This window comes from Peromyscus californicus, unplaced genomic scaffold (assembly GCF_007827085.1).
Source record: "Peromyscus californicus insignis strain IS unplaced genomic scaffold, ASM782708v3 Scaffold_12__1_contigs__length_115047231, whole genome shotgun sequence".
Lineage (NCBI taxonomy): Eukaryota > Metazoa > Chordata > Mammalia > Rodentia > Cricetidae > Peromyscus > Peromyscus californicus.
Window position 1 is genome coordinate 93,642,931 of NW_026294413.1, and position 24,338 is coordinate 93,667,268.

Below are 24,338 nucleotides of genomic sequence, written 5' to 3' on the forward strand. Positions count from 1 at the left end.
AGAAAAATTTAGAACCTGCGAAAAGGAAGATAAAAGTTAAAATGCAAACTCAGGAACCGTAACATAAACACAAAGACTTATTTAGGGTCTTCATGCTTGCCAAAGGCAAACTTTTAGTATCCCTGTAGCTTCCAAAAGCTGGAAGAAGAAACATCCAAATTAAACCTTTTGAAGAGAAAGGAAAGTGTATACGAGTCCTGATAGACTCCACAGCTTTTTGCTTTGTTGTTTTTAGCATAAATCTGAATGAGTCTTGCTTCAGACCGGAAGGAAGGGTGACCTGCCTTCCCGGTAGTCATGCTTAGGTGAAAACAAGGTTGGACCTGAACTGTGGGTCGGGTGAACGATGATTGCATGCTGTTGACAGGGGCACTCTGGGGAGACAGGTTCCGGTCAATACCTTCAACCAAGCACTTAGCCAGCCTTGCCAGCTTCGGAATCTATGTCTATGGTGTGTATATGCATGCAGTGTGTACGTGTACCGTGTGTACCACTGAGGTGAAGTCACACTCCGACCGCAGATGGAAAACCATGGGGAGGGGGAGACAGGAGGTGGGGCCAGGGTGGCCTTTGCCATAAGGCAAGAGGAAGTGGGGTGGTAGCTTGTGGCTGCAGCTCTCCAGAGAGCCCACCTTACCTCTCGTTTGTATCCTCACTGGAGAACCAGTGTGATGACCGGTCACCACCCCAGGGCTGCACGCAAAGCTAATCAGAAGAGTCTTGCTATCAGGTGTCAGTGCCCCCAGAGGTGTGATTTATAATAAGCTGTCTGAGGGGTCACCCTCAGGCCCATCTTCTAGAAACTACCAAGGCTGACAGGAACCAGGCGTGACTCAAAAGCAATGAGTTTATGTGGCCCGCCTGTCAGACTGACTCCAGCTCGCCTGGGAAATCACTGTGTCTAAAGGCGCCACCACAGACTGCATGCCATAGCCCCAGAGCACCAAATTCACCACCCGGCACTGTCCCTCTCCCTGTAAAATGTGGCTCATAAAGTCCTTCAGAACACCAAACGGGCTAGCTCCCGATGTGAACCCAGCCTCTGAATAGCTATCTGATCCTGTACAAATGATTTCCCCTTTCTGGTCCCTTTCCCCTGCTCTTTAAAGCAGAAATAATGATGAACAAAGGCCTAACATTGCTCTGAATTCTATGAACATAAACACCTATGACTTCATGCTGGCACCCGGTCAGGGCAAGGCAGTGGCTCAGTCTTGAACATGGTGTTTATAGCTTTGTTTCCATTAGGTGCTACTGTGTGACAGACTGCGCCAGCTCGCTGGTGTCTCTGCGACCTCGCTGTTCTGCAGTCTACCCATAAAGCCATCTAGTCATCTCTCCATTAATCCACCTATCTACATGTCCATCTGCCTATCCGTCAATTAATCTACCCATCTACCCACCCACCTATCCATGCATCCATCTGCCTATCCATCCATTCGTCTCCCTCCACCAACCTATCCACACAGCCATCCATGCGCTCGTTTGTCTGGTCACTCTTTTCTCAATTTGCTGGCTATAGGCAAGTCTCACCTCCCCAAACTTCATGGTTTTTTTTTTTTTTTTTCCTTCTGTAAATTGACTATTATAGCAGGTTCCTAGTGGGGTTGTTCTGTGGCTAACAGATAAAAACATCTGTGAATTGCATGGCACATGGTAGGAAGTACATAGTGAATGCTATTTTCCTTTCCCCTTGAGGAAGACACACAACAGGAAAATTATAAAAACCACACTATATACCCAGGAATTAGGGGTGTGAAACCAAAGGCAGAAATGATAGACGCTCCTGCCTTCCATTTGTCTGCTCAACTGCCTTGGAGCTAGTATTTAAAAACACTTTGAAAAGTCCAGTATCCCAAAATATATTTGAACGGTTCAATGGGGACGTTGACCCTCAGTAATAGGCTCTTTTGAAAGATTCGACTTTGCTACTTCCTCTTAGGATAAACAAGCAACCTACAATGGCCACTATGATGTTTTCTTTTAAATCTTGCTTCCCAAATGTAGGACTTGGCCATTGGACAACTCCCCCCCCCCCCCCACCCGCGCCGCCGCGCGGATGCTCTCCCTGAATGCAGGGAGCTCCAGCCTGGAATTCCTAGGGCCTCATTAAGCCGTCTGTGACGAAGTGATCTTGCCTGGTGCTAACACTGTCTAAAGTGACTTGGCAGCAACCAGAAGTCAGGGCTGGCTGGCTGTTCTCTGTTACTCTCTTTGTAAGCTTTCCTCCATGTCCTGAGTGAAAACATTCTTTCTGGATCTGCTGCTGGACACCCTGTCTCTCCCAAAGCCCCACCCTGGACTTTCTAGGGAGTCTTAGGGAGAGGGGGGCCGGTATATCTGCCTGCTGTTGTTAATCTCCCTTTTGAATGAAGACTTGGGAAAACCTTTTCCTGGCTTGTCTCAGTCAGTAATCCTCCCCTGTCCCCTTACCTCTTCTGATCGCAGTGGGCAGCTCTGCTTTCCCAGCCCACTCTACCACACAGCCTTCCCAGACCACTTCTGTGCTTGGAGATGAAAGCAGAGGTCCCAGTCTAGCCTAAGGCCACAGCCCTGCATCAGAGCCAGGCAGGGCCAGATGCTAGGGATTGGAAGAGGAAACTACTGAGAACTCTCGGCCGCGTGGGCCGGGTGGGGGATGGGGAAGGCGGGGTGGGGGATGGGCTTTTGAGCTCTGGGTTCCATCCCCAGCACCATGCAAAAGAAAGCAATGAATCCCGACCTGTGCCAAACAAATACACTAGAGAATATGATTTTCCCCTCTTGAGTGTTCCACAGCACGGGGTTATTCCTTCCTGGTAGGAAACAAGGCCACTGTAAGAAAACTCTTGACATTCATCCACTTTGCTCTCTTTTTTTACCTTCTCCCCCAAAGGAAGCATTCCTGGTTTTCTTCCCAAGTGCCTAGTACAGAGCCTGAGATTGGTTCACAGGACAGCTATCAAGTTCCTATATCCCAGCAGATCCATCCTAACTACCACACTCCACTTCATCACCATGTATTAGAAAATTCTTTTACTGAGAAACATTTTGCTGGCTCCAGGGCTCAGCAGTTGCCAGCAGGGCTGCAATGAATAGTCCCTGTATAGTTCTCCTAGCCACGTGGACAAGAATTCTTGTGGAGCACACACTGGGGAATGGAGTTGCTGGATCCCATGTTTTTTTTTTTTTTGAGACAGGCTAGCCTCGAACTCACAGATATTCGCCTGCCTCTGTCTTCCAAATGCTGGCATTAAAGGTTTGAGCTACCCTACCCGGCAGGTATTGGCGTTCTTAAGAGAGAAAATTTACATTTCTTCTCTCCCTGCCCCCTGCGTGTGCCCCCCCCCCCCAGCACGTGGATGTCAGAGGGCAACTTTCGTGAATTGGTTCTCTGCAATGTGAATCCCTGAGATTGAACGCAGGTCTTCGGGCTTGGTGGACAAGCACCATAACCAGCCAAGCCATCTCATCAGCCCAGCACTCTTAATTTTGATAAGCGAGACCCATGCCACCTTCTAGTTAGTGATTACCCATCCCCATGGTAAAAACACCCTTCTGCCCAAATCCTTGATGCTGATGGGCTACAGCGGCTAACCCACTTGGCAATGTCCTGACTGTGTGATCTATTGATATTTAATCCTTATGACGACCCAATGAAGCAGTTTCCATTATTCCCTCCCTATACAGGTGAGTGTGGGTGGTGTGGGGGCTAGCAATTACATTGAGCCAAGTGATCTTTCAGACAGCGAAACAGTCCCAGAGGGATAAGCGGTCCACCCAGTCACAGGGTTTATAGGCAGCTCAGCCAGATTTGAGGGGAGTCTGTGCAAGCTTTTCCCGGCTGCTGCCCCCAAGTTCAGGTGAATTGAGAAAAAGAGAGCCAAGTGACTTTGGACCACGCCCCCTTCCAGTCTTGCGGAGAGTTGAGGTGACTGTTACGAGGATGCTGGAGGAGGGGGAGGAGCCGCCCTTGCCCGGGAGGACACCTTTGCTTCCTCTGGAGCGCGGCGGTCTGGCTTCGGAGGTCGCGCGGCCCTCGGTGGGCTCGGAGGCGGACCAGGAGAGTGCGGTGATTGGCGCAGCGCCCCCTGGCGGCCGCTGGCTGCGCGCTGCTCGGTGCCCAGGGAGAGTAACGGGCCGTGGGGAGGGCGCCGCCCGGGCAGCGCATAAAAGCGGCGCGCGGCGTGATCTGCGCGTTCGTGAGGACCAGGGAGAGAGCCGAGGTCTCGTGCGCTCCCCACGCCCTGCCGGCTAGTGCACGCCAGCTCCCGGGGTGCCGGCCGGGGCGGGGAGCGGAGGCGAGCGGCGGGGAAGCGGTGGTGCCATGGGGCTGTGCTGCTGCAAGGACTGGAGAGGACACCTGCGAGCGCCCAAAGGTAACTCCCGGAGCGCACGTGCGCCGCGCTGCAGCCGCGGGCATAACCCCTGCCGGGGTCCCCAGGATCTGTGGCCGCCCCCACCTGCCCAGCTTTGCCGCGGTTTCCAGACTCTTAACTCTAGTCGGGGCCTCCCGTAACTCCGGGACACTCGGAGGGAGGCAGGGATACGCGCGGAGTAACGCAGCGTGGGGATCCGGGCGGTCGGTGGGCTGGGGGGGCAGGTCCGTCAAGTCCACTGCTGTATCGGGCCGGGAGGGGGGCACCGAGGAGCACGGCAGGGTCCCCGACACCGCCAGCCAGGCCAGCGCCCGCGACGCCTCTGCGGCTTAACCGCCCGGAGGGGGCTGGGCCATTCATTCTCACCCGCCTCTGTCACAGACTTGGACTAAGTGGGCCTGACTCAAGAGTTTTCCAAAGTCGCAGCGGAACCTGCGAGCAGAGCTGCTTCTGGAATGCAGCCGGCTTGGAGAGGGCCCAAAGCTGAACGCTTGGGACAGCGGTGGCGGCGGCTGCCCGAGGTCCGGCCTCTCTAGGCAGTGGCCGTGGCCGTCTGACTTAACCCTTGCCTCGCCAAAAGGAGTCTTTCTGGACACGGGGTACAGCTCTCTACTTCACTTCCCAAACTTACCTGACCCTAACACTCATCCGCCCTGCCTGTTGAAATCGTCCAAGGACCTGAGAGCTGAGTGTTTCAGGAGTGTCCCTAAGTGACTTAAGTGGCCCTCCGAGCTCAGGAAGTAAGGCTTTAAGTCGTTCTCAGAACAAGCAAAAATTCCTGTTGGTCTGCAGAGCATTTTCTAGACCCAGAGAAAGGAAAAGCATGGACCTGTCAAACAGCGTGAAGGACCCTTGCTCAGGTGATCCTTATTCCACAGAAGTCCAGGTTTCTTCCAGGAAGGGTTTGAGGTGGTCCACAACATGACTAAACAGAGCTAGGTGACCACAGGAGTTTAGACCGCACCAAGCATCCAGACCGGCAGCCCGAACCAAATGGATACCATCCTGGACTGTACTGTGTTATGGCTGTTCCACGGCAACTGTCTTCTTAGCTTTTGATTTTTTTTTTTTAAAAAAATGAAAGAATGTTGCTTGTGGGGCTTCATGCTTGGGGGCCCGGGCAGAGAGCCAATTCAGCCAAGGCAACAATGGGATTCCAGGGGAGGGGCTTGTAGCTGCTTTCTGCGGGCAGGTCAGAGTCCAAAGGCAAGGACTTCTGTGGGGGCGGGGCCTAGGTAGGTGGCTTTGGTCTTTTCTGAGCCCTCCTCTGTAAACAAGGCTTGTGTGAATCTGTCTGGGGACAAGGGTAGATCTGCAAAGACTTGCTTAGGGCTAGCATGTGTTCAGTAAGCACCCTAGAAGGATCCCCGGGGCATCTCCTGCTGCTCGACTTATCTAGAGCAGAAGACGCTCCCCCCACGCTTGGCTATGCCCATCCAAGTGAGGGACAGCCTGGCCTGGCAATGTTCTCCTGCTTGCCTCCAACGCGAGGCAAGCAGCAGCTGGAAGCAGGAACCCAGTGTGGAATGCCTTCACAAAGGTTCTGCAGCCCATGGAAATAAGCAGGGCTGGTTCAGTTTAGGGTTGGAGGGAAGCCCGATGATGCCAGAGTGGGCTGCAACCAGTCCCCACAGGAGGAGGAAACCCATGCAGCTAGAGTCAGCGGCTCAAGAAAGGCAGATCGTTATTTGGCCTCTTAATGTAAAAATCTCCAAATGTTTTTATATGCTCTTGATACATTTAACACATTGGAATGTATGTGGCCAGGACTGGGTGGGTAGGTGGTGGGCAGATTGGCTCATTATTTGCAATGAATTCTGCAATCAATGAAAGAAGTGGACTGTTACATGGTCAAATAACCTGAGGGATCACATCACCATTTATCAAAGTTTGGAAGGTCTCTTCTGGCGGGCCTTCTCAGGGCCTTTGGCACATTTGTGCACAGTGTGTTGGGTGGACTGTGGCCTCTAGGCTTGTGTCCAGGGAAACTGCTTTGCACAGAGCCTCCTGGTGCACATACTGCTGGATACACTTTAAGGATCTCTGCTTTAGATATTAAGCTCAGTTGCCATAGCAGTAACTCAGCAAGTTGGTTTCTAAGGCTGTGTATGCTTGCTAGTTACCTGAGAAGATTCAGGCTCTCAACTCAAAGTGGATGTGTGTTTGATTTTTAGAAAAGATTACAAAAAGGAAGAAACCAGGCATGAGTCTTAAGCCTGTGATCTCAGAACTTGGGAAGCTGAGGCAGGAGGATTGTTGCAGATTCAAGGCCAGTCTGGACGACACAGTGAAACCTGTCTCACCACACACACACACACACACACACACACACACACACACACACACACACACACACAGACGCACGCACGCACGCACGCACGCACACGAACAAATTCCTTTCAGACAAGTCCTTTAGTTACTGATATTTCACTGGATCAACAGCTGAAGCAGCTGCTGAACTTGCTGATTTCATTCCTGGATGTTCCTGAAGCTAAATTTTTTACAACAGAACATTTTAGCTTATTGTTTGTGTATGAAAGTGTATTTGAAGAAGTAGAAAAATTCCAATAATCTGAATGGAATCTGGCAAAGAAAGCCTCTAAACTTCCCCTAGTGCCCGAGACTGGTTTAGCAGCGGCATCCGTGTGACTTTAAAACCCAGTGCTGGAGTTTGTCCAGAGGCCATCGGCTGGCCAAACTCAGGGCAGTGGTGGTGTCCTCTGGGTGACTGGTTGCTGCAGAGGCAGGACTGGACCCCAGGCACTTCCAGAGAAATGAGAACAGGTCTGTTCTGCAGAGGCCGTGTGTGCCTAAGCAGAGGGCCAAGGTACTAGTCTGACGTTGTTCTAAGAGTGTTTCTAGATGCATCTGTGTCTAGGGCTGTGGGGCATATTTATCCAGTTCCTCAGTATCGCGTGGTTGTCCAGGACCGAGGGCTGGAAGAAGGAGATGCCCCTGAGCCTGGCATTCAGTCCGAGTTGGATCTAGGCTGGGAAGCAACAAGAGAGCAGAGGGCAGGGCCCTGAGACCCAGATGCTGCTGACCCTGCCTCTGCTTCATCTCCTGCCCCCTCTGGGGCTTTTGGCTTCTCACTCTTTCCACTGGTCAAAAGCTCTTCTCGCTTCCAGGAACCCTCACTCCCTTCTCCTCACGCCTCCTTCTGTCTTTAGAAGCCTAAGTCCCTTATCAGAAAGTAGAGTCAGCCCACCACCACTGCCAGTCATGTGTCCACTTTGTGCCCCATGGGACCTACCCATCATTCTGTCTTCCGTCCTAGCACCCAGGGCCTATCCATCCTGCCTGCCTCCTTTTACCCCCACCTGACCCCCACACTCTTGGCAGCCTCCACCCTTGCTGGACCAGTAAGCTATTCCGGTGCTCTGAGCGCCTGAGGACCCCTAGGCCCTTCTGTCCTCCCTCTTCCTGGCGGCTGCACCCTTCTAGTCTTTCATCTGTGTCTGTGTGACTGTCCCTTTCGTCCTGTTTCATTCCGTTTGCTGTGGCTTCCCCTACTTTCTGAGTTCTGTCTCTCCAGGACCCTTAGGACCCACAGCCTCCAACTCTCCTCTGCAGCATCTGTCTCAACCAGCAGGTGCAGCCCCTGCTCAGCTCTCGGCTGGAGCCTTTCCTGCCCGCCCGCCCCTCTGTCTTCTTCCCTCTGACAGTGGAAGGCTGGGTGCTCCGTGCTCTAGTTCCCCAGACCACCTTCCTTCTTGTCAGCTGCACGGGCTTCCAGGCTGGCCATCCCAGGCCTGTTCTAGTCTGCTGCCCAAGCACCGTCTCATCCACAAACGCAGTCACATGTGTCCCTCCCCAGACCTGCCTTGCAGTCTTTGTATACGGAAAAGGCTTGGCTCCTTCGTCTGGTGACATGTCTCTCAGGTGCCTGGCCAGCCTGGCCCACCACATGGCCTGAACCTCTCTGGTCCTATGCACTGCTGTGTATGCCTTCAGCCCAGCAGAGAGTGATCGAGCCCAGCAGGTGACCTGCACCCAATGCTCTCTCTGAGCCCCTGGCCTGCAGGGCCCCTTCACTTCATTCTTCAGGGGTGGAGCTGGTCTGATTGGCTGCCCCCAGTGGTCATCTCTCGTCATCGCTGTCAAGGCACTGTACCTATGTGTTTTGTCAACACTGGAAAGCAGAATGTAGACAGGCAGGGTGACACTTTGTCTCCCCACTGGTAGGGCCCAGTGTGTGAGTCTGGCCACCCAACAACCCCCAGTGGCAGATTGTTTGAAAGAGTCTAGCCCACAGTGCCAACCGTGGGCTTTAGGGATGAGCATCTGAGGCCAGTGGCTGGGGCAGCTTGTGTTCAACTCGGCTCCGGAGGCGGTGGAACAGGATGTGGGTGGAGCAGAGCCTGGGAATGATGGCCAGAAGGTCAGCACCCCGTGACTGTGTAGAGGGCAAGACCCCACAAGCCTGTGGCTCAGGGTTTGTGCAGGTCCCACTGTGTTTCTGAGAAGTGTCCTCTGTCAGTCACCTCTTCCCCATTCAAGTGTCCCAGGCAGCAGCCTTGTGGGTTTCTTAAAACAGGAACTGGCCTCAGGCAGAGCTTTAGTTCCATTTCCTAACCAGGCTAGCCCTCCCTTCCCCGAGCCCCTTCATTGCCAGCTACATTTTGGACATGCGCACCAATCTTGAGTGGCTTCAGAAAGCCCAGTGATTTTTCTCAGCTCTTCCCTTTTCTGGTTACAACTCAGAACCTCAGTGCGTGCATCTAGAAAGAGAAATAAGCAACCCCTGATGATCTCCCAGGCCCATGGCAGCTTGATCTCAGACCTGTTCTGCTCCTAGCAATGGCCAGCAACAGGCCTGGTGCCGCCGTTTGCCCTCACACGGAGCTGGCAGCAGTCTGGCTAGAATGGGGGTGCTAAGGTATTGGTTGGGTCAGTGGCCCTCCTTTGACCATGCTTAAAAGCAGGTCTACTTAACCAGCACACTGTTGGGTCAGCTCTGCAGGCCCTCAGGTTAGTGAGGGGTGGAGGTTCTTGTCCCAGAAAAAGAGTCAACCTTCTTAAAGAGGCCTGATGCTCCTTTAGGACTAAGAGCCTCCCAGATACCTTCAGAGTCCTGAACTGCCTGTAAATACACTTTCTCACCTTGGTAGTTTGTGGATCCTTGGGATAGGAGAGCCACCTCTGGGAATCTAGGGAACTTTCAAATGATTCAATCCCACAAAATAAATCTCCATAGCACCCGTAACTCCATCCACCGGAGTTTATGTATTTTGTTGGGCTCCTCCACCATATACTCCGTCACTAAACTCTTGAACACCTTTATTTTCTCATACCATAGAACCTATCCATTAAAGTACACCACAACTCAACAGTTACAGCGTGGTCACAGCATCGCCTGGCCGTAATCATAATTTAAACATTTTCGGTACTCCCAGAACAAACTTCATGCCCATCGACAGCCACTCTTAGTTCTTGAGACAGCTGTCCCTCACCCTGTCACCCTCATCTGACATCCCAGGCAATCGCTAAACCACTTTCCTGCCACCTGTGAACTTTGGTTTGATGTAGTTCCTTCATTCCTTTTTATAGCAAAATAATATACCTTAGTATGAATATACTACATTTTGTTTATCCATTCATCAGATGATTTAGATTGTATTTTGATGGCCTTTTTTTTTTGAGAGCGAGTTTTTTGTTTGTTTGTTTTTGGTTTTGGTTTTTTTTTTTTTTTTTTTTGAGACAAGGTTTCTCTGTAGCCTTGGCTGTCCTGGAACTCACTTTGTAGACCGGACTGGCCTCAAACTCAGAGATCCGCTAGCCTCGGCCTTTAATCCCCAGCATTCTGCTTTAGTGCTGGGATTAAAAGTGTGTGCCACCACACTCTGGTGTCTCTGGTGGGGTTTTTTTTTGTTTTTGTTTTTTTTTTTGAGACTTTTTAAAGTCTGCATTCATAAGGGATATTGGCTGGAAGTTTTCTTGAGATACCTTTGCGTTCAGTATCTCAGGAATACTGACTATGTAGAAGGAATCGAGAAGAACATTCTTTTCTTTGAAGTCTGTGAACAGTTGGTGCTGTTTTTTCTTTATGTGCTTGATAGAATTCATCATTAAAGCCAGGTGGTCCTATGGCTTTCTTTTCAGAAATACTTATTATTGATTAAAGGTTTGTTTACATTTTGTTTCTCTCAAGCTGTCTGTCTGTCAAGGAATTTTTGTTTCATCGAAGTCACCTAGTTTATTGACAGTGAGCTGTTCGTATCATTGCCTGGTAATTTTGTTCTGTAAGATCGGTAGTGATGTCCACACTTTGATTCCTGCGGCAGTGACCTGAGCTGTCTTCTTTGTCCTGACTCGTCTGCCTAAAGTCTGGAAGCCTGGCTGGCTAACTTTTATTTTATTTTTTAAAATTTATTTTTATTTTATGTGCATTGGTGTTTTGCCTGCATGTACATCTGTCTGAGGGTGTCGGGTCCCCTGGAACAGGGGTTGCTGACAGTTGTGAGCTGCCAAGTGGATGCTGGGAATTGAACCCAGGTCCTCTGGAAGAGCAGCTGTTGCTCTTAACTGCTGAGCTATGTCTCCAACAAACCCCCTCCCCCGACGTCCTTTAAACCAAGCATCTTTGTGCTAGTTTCCGCTGTTGTCTCCCTAATCCTCATTTATTTCTACTGTAATTTCATCCCATTTGTTCAACTTGAGTTTGGCTTGTCCTTGTCCAGTGTCTTCATGTGCGGGATTAAGTTACTGAGATCTTCTTTTCCCGCATAGACATTTAGGACTGTGTCTTCTAGGTTCACAACTGCAATCCATACATTTTGGTATGCTGTATTTTCAGTTTCCTGCTCCAAATGTTTTTGTTTTGTTTTGTTGGATTTTGTTTGAAACAAAAATCTCACAACACATCCCAGTCTGGAAGTTAAAATCCTCCTGCCTTTGCCCCCTCGGTGCTGGGACCACAGATATATGCCATCACACTCAGTTCTTAAGCTTTTCAAAATGTCTGTGGCTTCTCTGAGTTTTTCAGAATTCTACCTAGTCCCACATCATTGTTCCCCAGACTTCCTTTTTATTCATTTCTAATTTGATAAATCAGTAAGCATACCTTTATATTTTTAGTCACTTCAGAAAGACTAAGGCCTGCTTATAACTTAGTCTATTGTGTATTCTGGAGTATATCCTATATTGACTTGAGAGGAATGTGTAGTCTGCTGTCGCTGGGTGGTGCATTCTATAGATGTTTTTGGTCCAGTTGATTCCTCTGGGTGACTGAGCTAAATACACGTTTGCTGACTTATATTCCTAATTCTATAAGTGTTCTTCATTTCTTCATGTAGTATAGGAGATGATCTGATGCTTTTTCTGATGTTCTTTTATTTTGTGAAAAGATCTATTCACTTATCTTTGCTTTTTTGCTTAAGTAGTCAATCTTTACAATGTTTACAGTGAATGTAATTGCTACTATGGTAGCTTTGTTATTTTGCTTGTTTGTTTTTGGAGAACAAGATTCTCATGCTGTAGTCTAGGCTGGCCTGGGATTGTGTAGTCTAGGTTGGCCTTGAACTCATGGCAATCCTGAATAAATAAGCAACCACTACCAACCCCGATAAGGTCTGGTATGTAAGTTGTTTTGTTTTATTTTTATTTATTTATTTTTTAAAATTTATTTATTTATTATTTATATTTTTTATAAAAATACTATTTATTTTCTGTACCTCTTACTTGTTTTGTTGTTGGTGGTGGTTTTATCCTATTTATACATTACTGGAATTTTTCTTTGTTAAACAGACGCTTTCTAGTGTGATGTTTCTAGCATTTTATGTTAGTTATCTTAAAGTTCTGATGAATACTGTCTTCAGTGGCATAAACTCTTTGTCATCATGTATCTCTGCTCCCTTCCTGTCCTTTGTGTCTTTATTGTGGTTATTAATTACGTCTTTGTAATTACCACAGTTTTGTAGGCAATGCTTTGTGTAGTTATGTTTTAGACAAAAATATACATTTAAGCTGTCTTTTACATCTAGTTATATAGGTGTTCTTTGTTTCTTTATGTGGGTTGGGTGAACGTCTAATGTCTTCTTAGCATTAGAACTTGGAGTCCTTGTCCATCTGGGTTGGTCTTTATTTCTCCTTCATATTTCATGAATGGTTTTGCTGGATACAGAATTTTTGGTTGATTGCTTCCCGGCTTCTGTGTTTTGGAATAGAATCCCACTTCTTCCAGGTTTTGCTAGTTTCCTGTGAAAGACAGCAGTTAACTTCATTAAGAACCATGTGTCAGTTAACTTCCTTAAGGACCGCGTGTGAGTTCGCTTTCTTTTGCATCTTCTTTCCAGGTTCTCCGTATTCAGACTCCTCGCCTGAGCCTTTACCAGGTGAGAAGCATTTCTCAGGAGTTCGTGACTCTGCCTTAGTCTCCGCTTCTTGCTTGGGAAGAGACTCAAAGTCAGAAAGAGATGTGACAGTGATGCCCTCCTGGGGCTTTCCTGTGCAAGGGCACACACATGGTCTTCTAGAGCTCCAGGAACATGCAGAGTTCCCCGAGGATATTTCTTTTCCCTGGATGATCTTAAAACTTAAAAAACGTAAAACTTCTTTTTCAGCTTTGGCTAAGTGTTGTTTGCTCCGATTTGCATCACAGCTGTAATGTGAAAGAATTGCTTCTCCTCCTCCCTCCTCCTCTCTCCCCTTCTCTTCCTCCTCCTCCTCCTCCTCTTCATTTTTTAGACAGGGTTTCTCTGTGTAGTCCTGGAACTTGCTCTGTAGAGAGATCCACCTGCCTCTGCCTCCTGAGTGCTGCGATTAAAGGTTTGTGGCACCACCGCCTGGCGCTTCTGATTCTTTTTAACAAATGCCCTGAAAGTAGAGAAACCAGGAGTCAGGTTAAATGATGGCAATGGTCTGTCAAGGGGATTTTTAGGGAACTCAGAGCAGGTCAGATTATGACAGTGCTTTGGGGACGGGACTTTTCGAGAAGCTAATTCCTACCAAGGAATGTGAGCAAGCCCTCGTCTCTCCTCTGGGCAGGGCCTTGTCCCTCTTACTCAAGCTTTACTTGGAGGTGTCAATGGTGTAAGCAACCCAAGGGCTTGGGCTCAAGGAGGTAGGGAAACACTGGAGGATCATGCAGCCAGCGGTGGGCCAGGCTCTGGATCCAGCAGACAGCAGAACTCGCTGAGCCAAAGGAGGAGAGCTTTGTTTGTAAGCAGAGGTCCCAGAAGTCTCACCAGGTTCGCTAAGATCTGAATTAGCATCTGCATACATTGTGGTGCTGGTGCCTTGAAAATGCCCAGTAATGGAAATGAGTCTTACCTGATGTACCTTTACTTACATGATAGCATTGTGTGCCAGGCTCTGACCTAGCCACTTCACATGTAGGAATTGGTTCACTCCCTGCGAAACCCTGAACTCTGTTATTAATTTCCCTTTAGAGAGGAGGAAGTAGGTGCAGCTTCCCACCAGTGACCAGCCAAATGTGGGGTTCCCTCCCATCCAGCTGCTTGTGTCCCCACTGTGTACCTGTCCCTGTAGCTTTGGCAGACAGTGGTGAGGTCTAGAGCATGGGCAAGAAGAGCATCGTGTGCCCTTTACTAATGAAAGCTGGAACACTAGGGTTGGGGTGTCCCTGGTCGTATCCGGTTTGGAAGGAGCTGAAGGTCACGCAGAGACCATCCACTTCTCCTTTGCGTCTCCAGCGGTCCGGTTCTTCTCTGCAGGTCTGGCCTGAAGAGCCTATCTTTGGATGGTTCCCTGTGCGCTGTTGGTGCAGCCGGTCCCCAGTCTGCTCAGGCTGACAACTGGTTGGGAATATATGGGCTGCTGTGCTTCTGGCCCTCAGTGATCCAGGTTAATACTAGGAACCACAGCACCAACGGTGTGCAAGGTGTCCAACTCAGTGTCATACCAGGGCTGCGCGGATACGGTGCCTTTAGTCAGGGGCTCCATCAGGTTGTTTATGACTTTGATAGCCTTGATTATCATCAGTGATGCCACAGTGGCCTCTCCAGTGTGGAACTTCTATAAGTTCAGAGTAGGTGGTGCCTGACCCCTGGGCGGCCGGCCTCGAATACTTTGCAGTTGGGGTGGTGACTGTCAGGGCACCTCCTTAAGTGATTTTTTTAATAATTAAACTTAGAAAATTATCTATTTTATTATTTTATGTGTATGGATGTTTTGCCTGTATGTATGTATGTATGTATGTATGTGCACCATATGTGTGCTTTGTGCCCGGGGAGGGCAGAGGAGAATTGAACCCATGCAAGAGCAACAAGGGCTTTTAACCTCTGAGTCATCTGTCCATCTCCTTGAGAGTGGTTCCTATTTCAGACTTTGTCTAAATCTGAAAGGACAAAGCAGGACTTAGCCCAAAGCCTCTGTCTCCACTTTGCCTCTGGCCAAGCCCACCCTTACCATCCCTTTCAGGTTCCCAGTGTCTGCCCACTGGACCTCCACAGCCCGAGGTGTGTAGACTCAATGGTGTCACGAGGAATTCCCGTGATGCCTGCCGGTTCTCAGCAGTTCAGGCATGTTTGGGGCATGCTTCAACCACGGGAGATGAATGGTCTCACCTGGGAAGGGGAGAGGCTCCCTCTGCTGAGTGCTGACTGTGCCTCAGCGCACACTGAACCTCCTTCCTCAGCCTCCCAGTGCTGTGCAGGGCTCTGTGGAGGGACCAGACTCCGAGGTTCCCGGAGGTGACTAGCTGAACCCCCAGCCTTGCAGATAACCTCAGGAATGCAACCTGTGACCCTCGCTTCCTCCCTCTGCCTGCCTGTAGCATCCAGGTCATTGCTCTCCCTCCAGAGCTCCAGAACAAACTTCTGCAAAGATGGCAGTTTAATAGCCCTTGTCTGCCTGGACAGTGGGTCTTTGAGGTTTCTCTGGCTACCTAATAAAGCGGTGTCTGAGGAGATCTCCAAGTACTGTTCCCTCCAGCACCCCTCCCCCGTGACCCACAGGACAGCTTCCAAGCCTGGAAATCCCTGGAGATCCGGAGAGGTGGTGCTGAAGGGATGTCACCCAGACAGGGAGCCACACCTCCCAATAAACTCCTGGGAAGCCACTGGGAGGACTGGGCAGTGTGGCTGGGGTCACCCAGCATCCGCCTACTCCCTGTGAGGCCCTATTGTCCGGCTGAAGCTCCCGGCGGCTGCCCTGGTGGGGGACATTCATGAGCTGGGCTCTGAAGCCCATTCTGAGGGAGCGCTATTTGTAGACTCTTCTTAAAATACCACAACAGTGCCATTCACAGAGCGTCTGCCCTGTATGAACAGTGGAGGCCGGAACAAAGCGCCCCTGTACCGGCATCCATCAGGACCTCCACCAGGGCGCACACCCCCCATCCTGGGTGCTCTGAGGCCAGGCCCTAAGGTCCACTGAGGGACCCTGGCCTGAAGTGTGTCCTGGGCAAAACCCATGGCTGAGGGAGCCAGAGGGGTGGCATGTAGCTCCCTCTAGGAGGAACACTGGCTTCCCTTGGTGTTCTCAGAAGACACCTTATCCATGCCCTCATGCTCAGCCCTGACTGACGTCAGGCCTAACATGCAGCTGGTACAAGTTACAGTGAAGGTGGTCAGGGACTGAGGAGTTCAAAGCCTTTAGCATCCAGCCTCAAAGGTCCTGCCCCGGTTCCTGGCTCCTCATGATTGCCGGTGCTCAGTTTCATCATTGGACAGACAGTTAGTATCCCTACCAGCATTTTCCAGAATACTTGTGCTTATTATGGGCAGTGACGAGACTTCCCCATTAGGAACTCACAAATAGGTGCCCACCATTGCCAGGCACACTACTGGAGAATCTTGGGCTGACACAAGCTGAGCAGAGCTCGTGGGTAGAGCCTTTCTATGCAAATGGACCATGTGCTGGACACTCCCACATGACTCAGGCTCCGAGTCTGTCCTCTTCCAGCTGCCTAGTGGGGCCTTCCACACTCCTGCAAGACCCTGCTAGACATATTAAGGCTGGAGCCCCAGGCCATGTGTCCACCCGTGCGGAAGGTTACTGGATGTTTTTGTCCCTTCCAAGGGGATACCGAGTTGCACAGAAAACCAGTCCTGAAGGAGCTGGTTTAGGTCCCCAGATGACAAGAACCTGCAGTATATGCAGGATGGCAAGTGAGCCTCTCTCTGGCAGAAAAGGTTCAGCAACCGGGACCCAAAGGCATCCATGCCAGCCAAGACCACCGCGGAGTTCTTGAGTGCTCTTGTCTTTGGCGGGCCCCTGACTCATCCCCCAGTTAATAGCTAGTCAGGAAGTCCAGGGGCCCTCCCTGGCTAGTGGTAGGGTGTGGACACACGCAGGGCCACCTGAGGAGACACCCTGCCTGGCAGTGCTCCTCTGATGGGGCAGGAGCAGCAAGAGTTAGACAAGATGATTTGGGGATTCTCAACAAAGAAAGCCCACATCCACGTGAACAGGAGTCCTACCCTTTGCCTCTCACCCCCACCTAGAGAGCAGGTGGCCCTGGGAAGCAGGCACCCTTTAAAACAGGCAGGTCCACACCGCTTACATGCCACATGTCTCTGCTGCCATATCCCCGTCACTAACGGTGGGCTCCCTGATGCCTGGTTCAGGGCAGCCATGGGGATGCCATGAGCCTTGTGATGCCCGTGTCTAGCTGAAGGGCCTGTCCCTGGCCTGTCCTAGCCTTCAGTGACTGGTAAAGTCTGTACATCCTTCCATCTTCTCTCACCCCACTTGAGGCCCCACCCTTAGCTAGACCACATGTCATCTTGGTGTCTTTAGAACAGCCAGACCCATGAGGTGACTGTCCTGAATGAGGATATGCAGAAGGCCACTCCTAGTGGCCACTGTGATAGAAGACCGGGCACTTCAAGGCCTTTGGGGAGGGAGACTCAGTACTCTGCACTCTCCGAACAGTAGGTGACTGTTTGGTCGTGGTGTACAGTGGTGTACCTTTCTGAGTTCTGGGCCCTTCTTTCTTCCCTTGGTGACTGTGTGTGCGTCTGTGCGCTAACCCTGGCTAGTGGAGCTAGCCAGCTTACCCCGGGGATCTCTGGCCTCTGCCTTCCAAGTCCTGGGCTTGCAGGGGGTCGCCATGCTCGTCCAGCTTTTATGTGGGTTCTGGGGATCCGAACTCCAGCCCTCATGTTGCTTCCCAAGCACACTCAGTCCGTTTCTAATGATCTGGTCTAATCCAGCGTGTTCCAGGGAGCCAGTAAAGCCGGCCCATCGTGAGAGTTTGTAACATGAGAGGAAGCACACCCTAGAGCTCCCTGGACCGGCACATTGCCTGTTTTGTTTTTGTTTTTGTTTTTTCCTCCCATTCGCTGCTCCTCTGTCCCCAACAGCAGATGAATATAGTTGGGGGAAGCCACTTCTGGATAATGAGGTGTTGCTGTGATATCTGTTCACAGAGGGACAGGTGGTAACGGAGTGGCCCTGCTATTCATGGTCCTCAAACTGAGGATGGCTAAGATGATAGAAAGAAAGCCTTGGGGATCAGGTCACAGTCAAGGGACATTTCCCAAGGCCTGTGGCTGGGCCTGAGGAGGACCCGAGGACTGGAAGGATGGAGTTTTACTCTCAATCCTGTGGGCCTTGCTGAAGGCTCATCACTTGCCTGAGTCAGATAGGTCTGTTGTTGGAACATCGTAGGTAGTTTCCTTCAGTAGAAAATAGAAAGATAAGGCCATCCTCAAGATTATCTATAAGCTTGACTGTGAGACCATCTAGGCACTCCCCATTCATATAACCCCATTCATATAACCCCATTCATACAGTGCAAATGGTTGCCTGTAGAGGGCGCTATATTCATTTAGCCTGCAAGGTGAATGGCTGCTTTCTGGAGTTGCTCTAGGGAATGGTACCAGGTACTAGACGTGTTTAACTTACATGCGAGCACTAGCAAAAAGACTTCTTACTTGTCTTGTGTATCTGGCCTCCAGGCAGGAGGTAGGCTGTAAAAATACAGAAACAGAACTATTTGGCTTCAAAATAAAGTGTGGGAAATATGCCAGGTAAAGCCCCAGGGTCCTCACAGCTGTGGGAGGTGGGATGCATCAGTCTCAAAACAGGGCTTTGGTGAGAGATGCATGGTGGCACTATTAAACCAGGGAACAGTGTTTGCATGCTCAGCAAGAGAAGGGCAGGACTGGGGTGACCTGTGTGCAGAGCCCCTCAGGCCCTGGCCACACATGTCTCTGCTGTGTGGCATGTCACTGTCCCCTGGAGTTGTGTCCACGGACCGCCGTCTCCAGCCAGCTTGAACTTCCTACAGGCCTTTAAGTGCGTCTCAGCCTCTCCCCCTTCAGCCCTCCTGGCCCACTCCCTTTCCACCTCGGGCTGGAAGAGGAGGCCGAAGTCAGGTGCTTGTGATTTAGTCTGCAATTCCCCTCCCCCACCCCAGGTTTTCTGGGAAAAAACTGGCTGGGCCAGCCGGGTCTCTTCCCCCAGGAGTCCAGGTTCTAGTGCTGTGGGATTTGGCTGGGGTCTGTGCTGGGAGTCAACTCTATCACCATAATAAAGGCCAGGGCAGGGGTGGAACTTCAGTCCTTTGGTCCTGCCCCTTCCCGCTGGGTACTAAAGAGCCCTTGTCTGCTGCCTACCATTAATTTGGCTTCTTAAGCAAATTCTCTGTCTGCAGCCAGCTTGTTTATCATTGATGGCTTGCTGAGGACTCCACATGGGGTCTTGTCATTTTTTTGTATTCCTAGCTCTAGGGTAAGGTCCATCTATCTGGACAATGGGTCTCAAATGGTGCCAGGAAGGCATACATCAGCCCCAGGGACAAAACTGAGCAGACCCAGGTGGTACCCGATACATCAGGCTCTGGCTTCGGTTCCTTAGGGTGATGAGGTGCCAGCATCAGAACCTGAGGCTAGACTGCTGTGGGAAGGACACAGGAGTCCCTGGCAGGCTTGTGGGTAGGGTTAGATTGGACAATGGCTATTAAGCTGCCTGGCCTGTGCCCATTGTTGGAGTCAATGAAGGTACAGGGTGAGGAGGCACTTCCCGAATTTGTAAGTGTTTGATGCCTACAGTTCGAGTGGTTTTTATTTACTCTCACATGAAGTTTCTAGAGACAAATTACGCAGGGCACAGCGAGGCCTGGGACCCCTATTCTCACTAACAGGACCCTTCTGCCTCTGTAGGCTTCACCCGTACCCAGGCCTGGAGTTCCCCTCTGCCCAGGCTGATCAGGACTCCCAGGCTGCTTCCCCATCACCATCCAGACCTTTCCTACCCCTAGTTCCTGGGCAGGCTCTGTGATCCAATCAAGAAAGCCACCACCCTGCCCTTCTACCCTGGGTACCTGCAGAATGTCCTCCCCACCTCCCAGCCCCCAGTCCCCTCCTCACCCACCCTCTCAGTTCAGAGGATCTGGAGTATTTCTGTCAGATCTCCCTGCCTCACCAGACCTGTCCAAGAAAGGTGACCCCTATGTTGCCCCTGGAAGGGTAGAAATGCAGCAAAGTGGGTGCCTGTGGTGGCCCTGCCGAGGTGTGCCACAAAGAGAACAGAGTTCTTGCATGGGGTTTATTGGGGGAGGGGGAGAGCAAAAGAGTGAAAGGCCACCGGGCGGTGGTGGCGCACGCCTTTAATCCCAGCACTCCGGAGGCAGAGCCAGGCGGATCTCTGTGAGTTCGAGGCCAGCCTGGGCTACCAAGTGAGTTCCAGGAAAGGTGCAAAGCTACACAGAGAAACCCTGTCTCGAAAAACCAAAAAAAAAAAAAAAAAAAAAAAAAAAGAGTGAAAGACCTATCAGAGAGTGGGGACATGAGAGAGGCAGGCATATAGACAGACAGACAGACAGAGAACAGACAAGAGAGCAAGAAGGGAGCAGGGAGCAAAAGAAGCAAGAGAGGGAACTGTGACACTTTTAAGGGGTGTGCATGTCACGTAGATGACCGGGGAGAGGCACCTGGCTACAGGTGATGATGTAACCACTTCAGCCGCTGCAGCGGGAACTACCAGCCTCCTTTTCAGCTTAGGGCCCCTTTCCTGGTGGTGGTGTTTCTGGACCTCCTCCACTTGAGAAGCAGTGTTCCCAGGTCCCCCCTTAAACCCTGTGTACCCCTTTCCTCAGCCCTGTGAGAGGGAGCCTCACTTGCTGTGTGCCTCAGGCATGCCCTGCAGACTGCCCTGAGCTCTAACCCTGGCATCTCTGACTGGGCCAGCTCTCCAGAGAGGGGCAGTCAGAACTTCAGGACCACCCTTGGTGGTAGATGACTGTCCCATTGCTGGCAGGATGGTGCTTAGGACACCACAGCAGTGACCAGCCAGTCCCTCTGTGGCCTCTCCCTTCTGCACGCCTCCTTAGGACAGCTTCCACATGGGTTTGCTCAGCTTTGACATGGGGGCCTCAGATCAAGGTGAATGGTGGGGGGCGGGGGTGTCTTTCTTGGTTGCAATAGAAAGTGGTTGTGAGTTCTTCTTTAATAGGCCTTCCTGGGCACCCACATGAAGCAAGGCACTCTAGGAGATGTATGGAGAGGATTAGGATAACTGTCCAGTCCAATCCCAGAAAGCCAGAGGCATCCGAGAGGGCCTATGGCAGCATTAGCCTGAAGAGGGGACTCAGAGCTTGCTTGCCCCCTGGGCCTGGGAAACTCACTCTTGGGCACTGGGGATAACGGCAGCATGCTTGTAGAATGACTGAGCAGGGAATGCTGCATGAGCAGGTTGGTGGCTTGGTGGTGTGGTGGTCATGGCAGCCGCAGCCCTTAGGGGCCTGGTTAATCTCTCTGGGGCTGACATCAGTTTCTGTCTCTAGCACATGATACAGTGTCTGTCATACACTAGCACTCCAGTAACTACAAGGAGAAGAAAAAAGGAAGGGCAGGAGGGCTGACTCTGCTCTTCCAGAGGGTCTGGGTTTGAGTCCCAGCACCTTCGTAGTGTCTCAGGATTCTAATGCCAGTGCTGGGGGGTCTCTGATGCCCTCTTCTGGCCTCCACAGGTACTGCATGCACCATGCAGCTGGTACACAGACATACAGGTAAGCAAAACACCCATAACACAGAAAAGAAAAGAAAAGAAAAGAAAAGAAAAGAAAAGAAAAGAAACTTTTAAAGGGGTGAGGATGGGGTGGGTGCAGAGGAAATTTAAGGAAGCTGAAGGAGAAGGGGATCTACTTGGTCTGAGTCTTGAATGAGCAGGGGTTGACCAGGTGAGCAGATGGAAGCGGGCCTGTATGTTAGAAAAAGGTCTTGAACTGAGCCGAGGCTGGAAGAACGTGGAATACTTCAGACACAGGCAGACATGGGGTGAGTGAGATGGGGGAGTTGAGGTTGGGGCTGTAAAGGTGGTCTCAGTTCAAACAGGATCTATGCTGAAGTCAGGATTAGGGTCCAAGCTATGTCAGGAGCTCCCACTGGGTAGGGAAGGTGTGACTTATATTTCAGAGACTTCCACTGAGCCAGGTCCCTGTATCACTTCTGTAATTACCCCGTGGAGAAAGGTCACGGCCTCTCTCTCAAGGGGGCTACCCAGGGCAAGGCCACTTGCAGATTTCTTGCCCAGGCAAATGCCCCCTCAGCCCCAAGGAAATCCCCAGGGAGATACCTGAAGGAATGAGATTGTCTTGTTGATGGGCAGGGAGGCTCCTGGGAGCGCAGTGGCCTTTGCAAGAGCATGGCTGGGCCAGCTTCCCCAGGGCCAAGCATACCAGCGAGGGCCTTTCACAAGGAAGAGCAAGTCTTCGTTAACACATGGGGACCCTTTACAGTCTCTGGAGAGATGTCTCTCCTCCCTTGCTCCTGGACCTCTCCGTCCTGTCCTGAAGCTGCCCTAGGCCCCTGTGTCCTGCTGTCCTTGCAGAAGTCAGCAGGCTGACTATACTCTGGTAGCAAGTCACCCTCTCAGGCAGGTGGCGGCCTGCCCCTCACTGTGGACCACCCCATCCCCCTTGAGCAGCTTCACCACCCTGGGTTGTTTGGATGTATGTACATGATGTAGTTAAGCAACACATTTGAGTCTGCAGGTTCCCTACCTCTGGGTTCAAACAACTGTAGGTTGAAATATTCCCGGGAAAGATGGATCCTGATTAGAACATGGACAGCCATCTGTAACACGAATTTTAAAAGGTCTTATTAATAAAAACAAACAAACAAACAAACAAGCAAACAAACCCAGTGCCAGCTATTAGGGTGAATTCTGAAAGATCAGAGAAGCAGAACAAGCCACAGCTAACCTCATCTCAACAACTCCTCATCGGATGCTGTTTCCATGAATCTTCAGACTGAAAGCTTCTGAGTCCTCACTGGAATGAATGTTAGCTGAACTGCTGCTAAAAACCTAAAAGCTTAAAAAGCCTCTAGTTCCTGGTCCTCATGCCTTATATACCTTTCTGCTTCCTGCCATCGCTTCCTGGGATTAAAGGCGTGTGTCCTTCCCAAGTAAGACATGAGATCTCAAGTGCTGGGATTAAAGTTGTGTGTCACCATGCCTGGCTGTTTCCAGTGTGGCCTTGAATTCACAGAGATCCAGACGGATCTCTGCCTCCCAAGTGGTAGGATTAAAGGCGTGGGCCACCATTTTCTGGCCTCTATGTCTAATCTAGTGGCTGTTCTTTTCTTTGACCCTCAGATAAGTTTTATTAGGGTACACGATTTATTGGGGACACAATATATCACCACAGCCATCCCTAAATAACAGCTACTTTCAGAGCATTGCCATGGATTCGGTACTTCAGTAGTCTAGAGAGGATGTGTGCAAGTTGTATGCAAATGCTGGGTCATTTTATAAGGGGAGCTCGAGGAATCACAGTCTGGTGTCCATGGAGGGTCACGGGGCCTGATCCCCTCGGGTGGGGAGGACCCACGGTTTACTCACTCAACCAGAGAGAGTAGGACTATGTCTGCTTTCCGAAGATGGACAGTCCTTTGGCAGACTTGTAATAACCACATGTACAAAGCTGTAAGCCACTTCCCAATGGAGTAAACTCTGTAGAAAGGAGCATGTGGTAGTTTGCAGGGGGGCAACTCTTGAACAAGAGGCTGTCCTGCAGGGAAGCCCTGAGGGGAAAGAGAGGAAGGCAGAGTGGTTGGTGAGTAAACAGGCTGGTGGAGGAGAGGTGTCAGAGGGGCCACACCCCTCCAGAGCTGGTTCTGAAGAGGTGGGTGATGCCATAAGGAAGTGGGCAAAGAAATGGCTTCTTGCCATGTCCCAATTCTCACCAAAGACTGGTGCCTGCTTTCCTGCCACAGTGGTTCGGGAAGTTTCTGTGGGGCTGCCCAATGCCACAGGCTGTGCTGGATAGTTTTTGCCAACTTGACCCAAGCTAAAGTTACCTGAGAGGAGGTAACCTCAATTAAGAAGATTCTTCTGTAAGACGGGGCTGCAGGCAAGCCTCTAGGGCATTTTCTTAACTAGTGATTGATGGGATGATGGGAGGAAAGGGTGGGGCCATCCCTGGGCTGGTTGGTCCTGGGTTCTATAAGCAAGCAGGCTGAGCAAGCCGGTAAGCAGCACCCCTCCATGGCCTCTGCATCAGCTCCTGCCTCCAGGTTCCTGCCCTGCTTGAGTTCCTGTCCTGACTTCCTTCAGTGATGAACAGTGAAGTAGAAGCAGAAGAAACCCTTTCCTCCCCAACTTGCTTTTGGTCATGGTGCTTCACACAGCACTGATAACCCTGGCACAGGTCCTGGGAGAGAGAATGATGCTGGAGAGAGGCAGGCAAGGCTGGACCTCCTGCTTCCTTTGTCCCAGGGATGCAGGAAACATCACCAGTGCGGTGACTTCTTTCTTGGGAAGAATCCAGTTAAGTTCGAGTCCTGGCTCTGCCCTTCCCAGAGGTGGAGCTTTCCTGTCCCCGTGGCTTTCTTGTTTGTGAGAAAGGGGCAGGATGTCCGCCTCAGAGGGAAGGAGGACATCTTTTAAGCATTGTTTATAGTCTTCACCTGAACTCCAAGAGGTCGGCCCAGTCATTGGCCACATTTTGCTTACAAAAAGAAAGAAACAGCCTGAGGTCAGAGGCTTAGGTGGGAAGATGGCAAGTTTGAAGCCAGCCTGGACAACTTAGTGAGGCCAGTCTAGATAAACGACATAATGAGACCCTTT

At 50.8% G+C, this 24,338-nt stretch overlaps 1 protein-coding gene across 9 annotated transcripts in view; it reads left to right on the forward strand.

Annotated features, from left to right (window-relative positions):
- Positions 1–24,338, forward strand: part of Arhgap22 (Rho GTPase activating protein 22) — a 165,990-nt gene that overhangs the window by 98,344 nt on the left and 43,308 nt on the right. Inside the window, exon 1 of one of the 9 annotated variants that reach the window (XM_052733914.1) lies at positions 4,141–4,358. The exons of 7 other annotated variants lie outside the window; for them this stretch is intronic. In XM_052733914.1, the coding sequence (XP_052589874.1) occupies positions 4,307–4,358 (52 nt within the window). In that variant the 5' untranslated portion in view covers positions 4,141–4,306. Of the gene's footprint in view, positions 1–4,140; positions 4,359–24,338 lie in introns of those variants that run through there. One more of the 9 variants, XM_052733915.1, reaches the window with a different exon arrangement.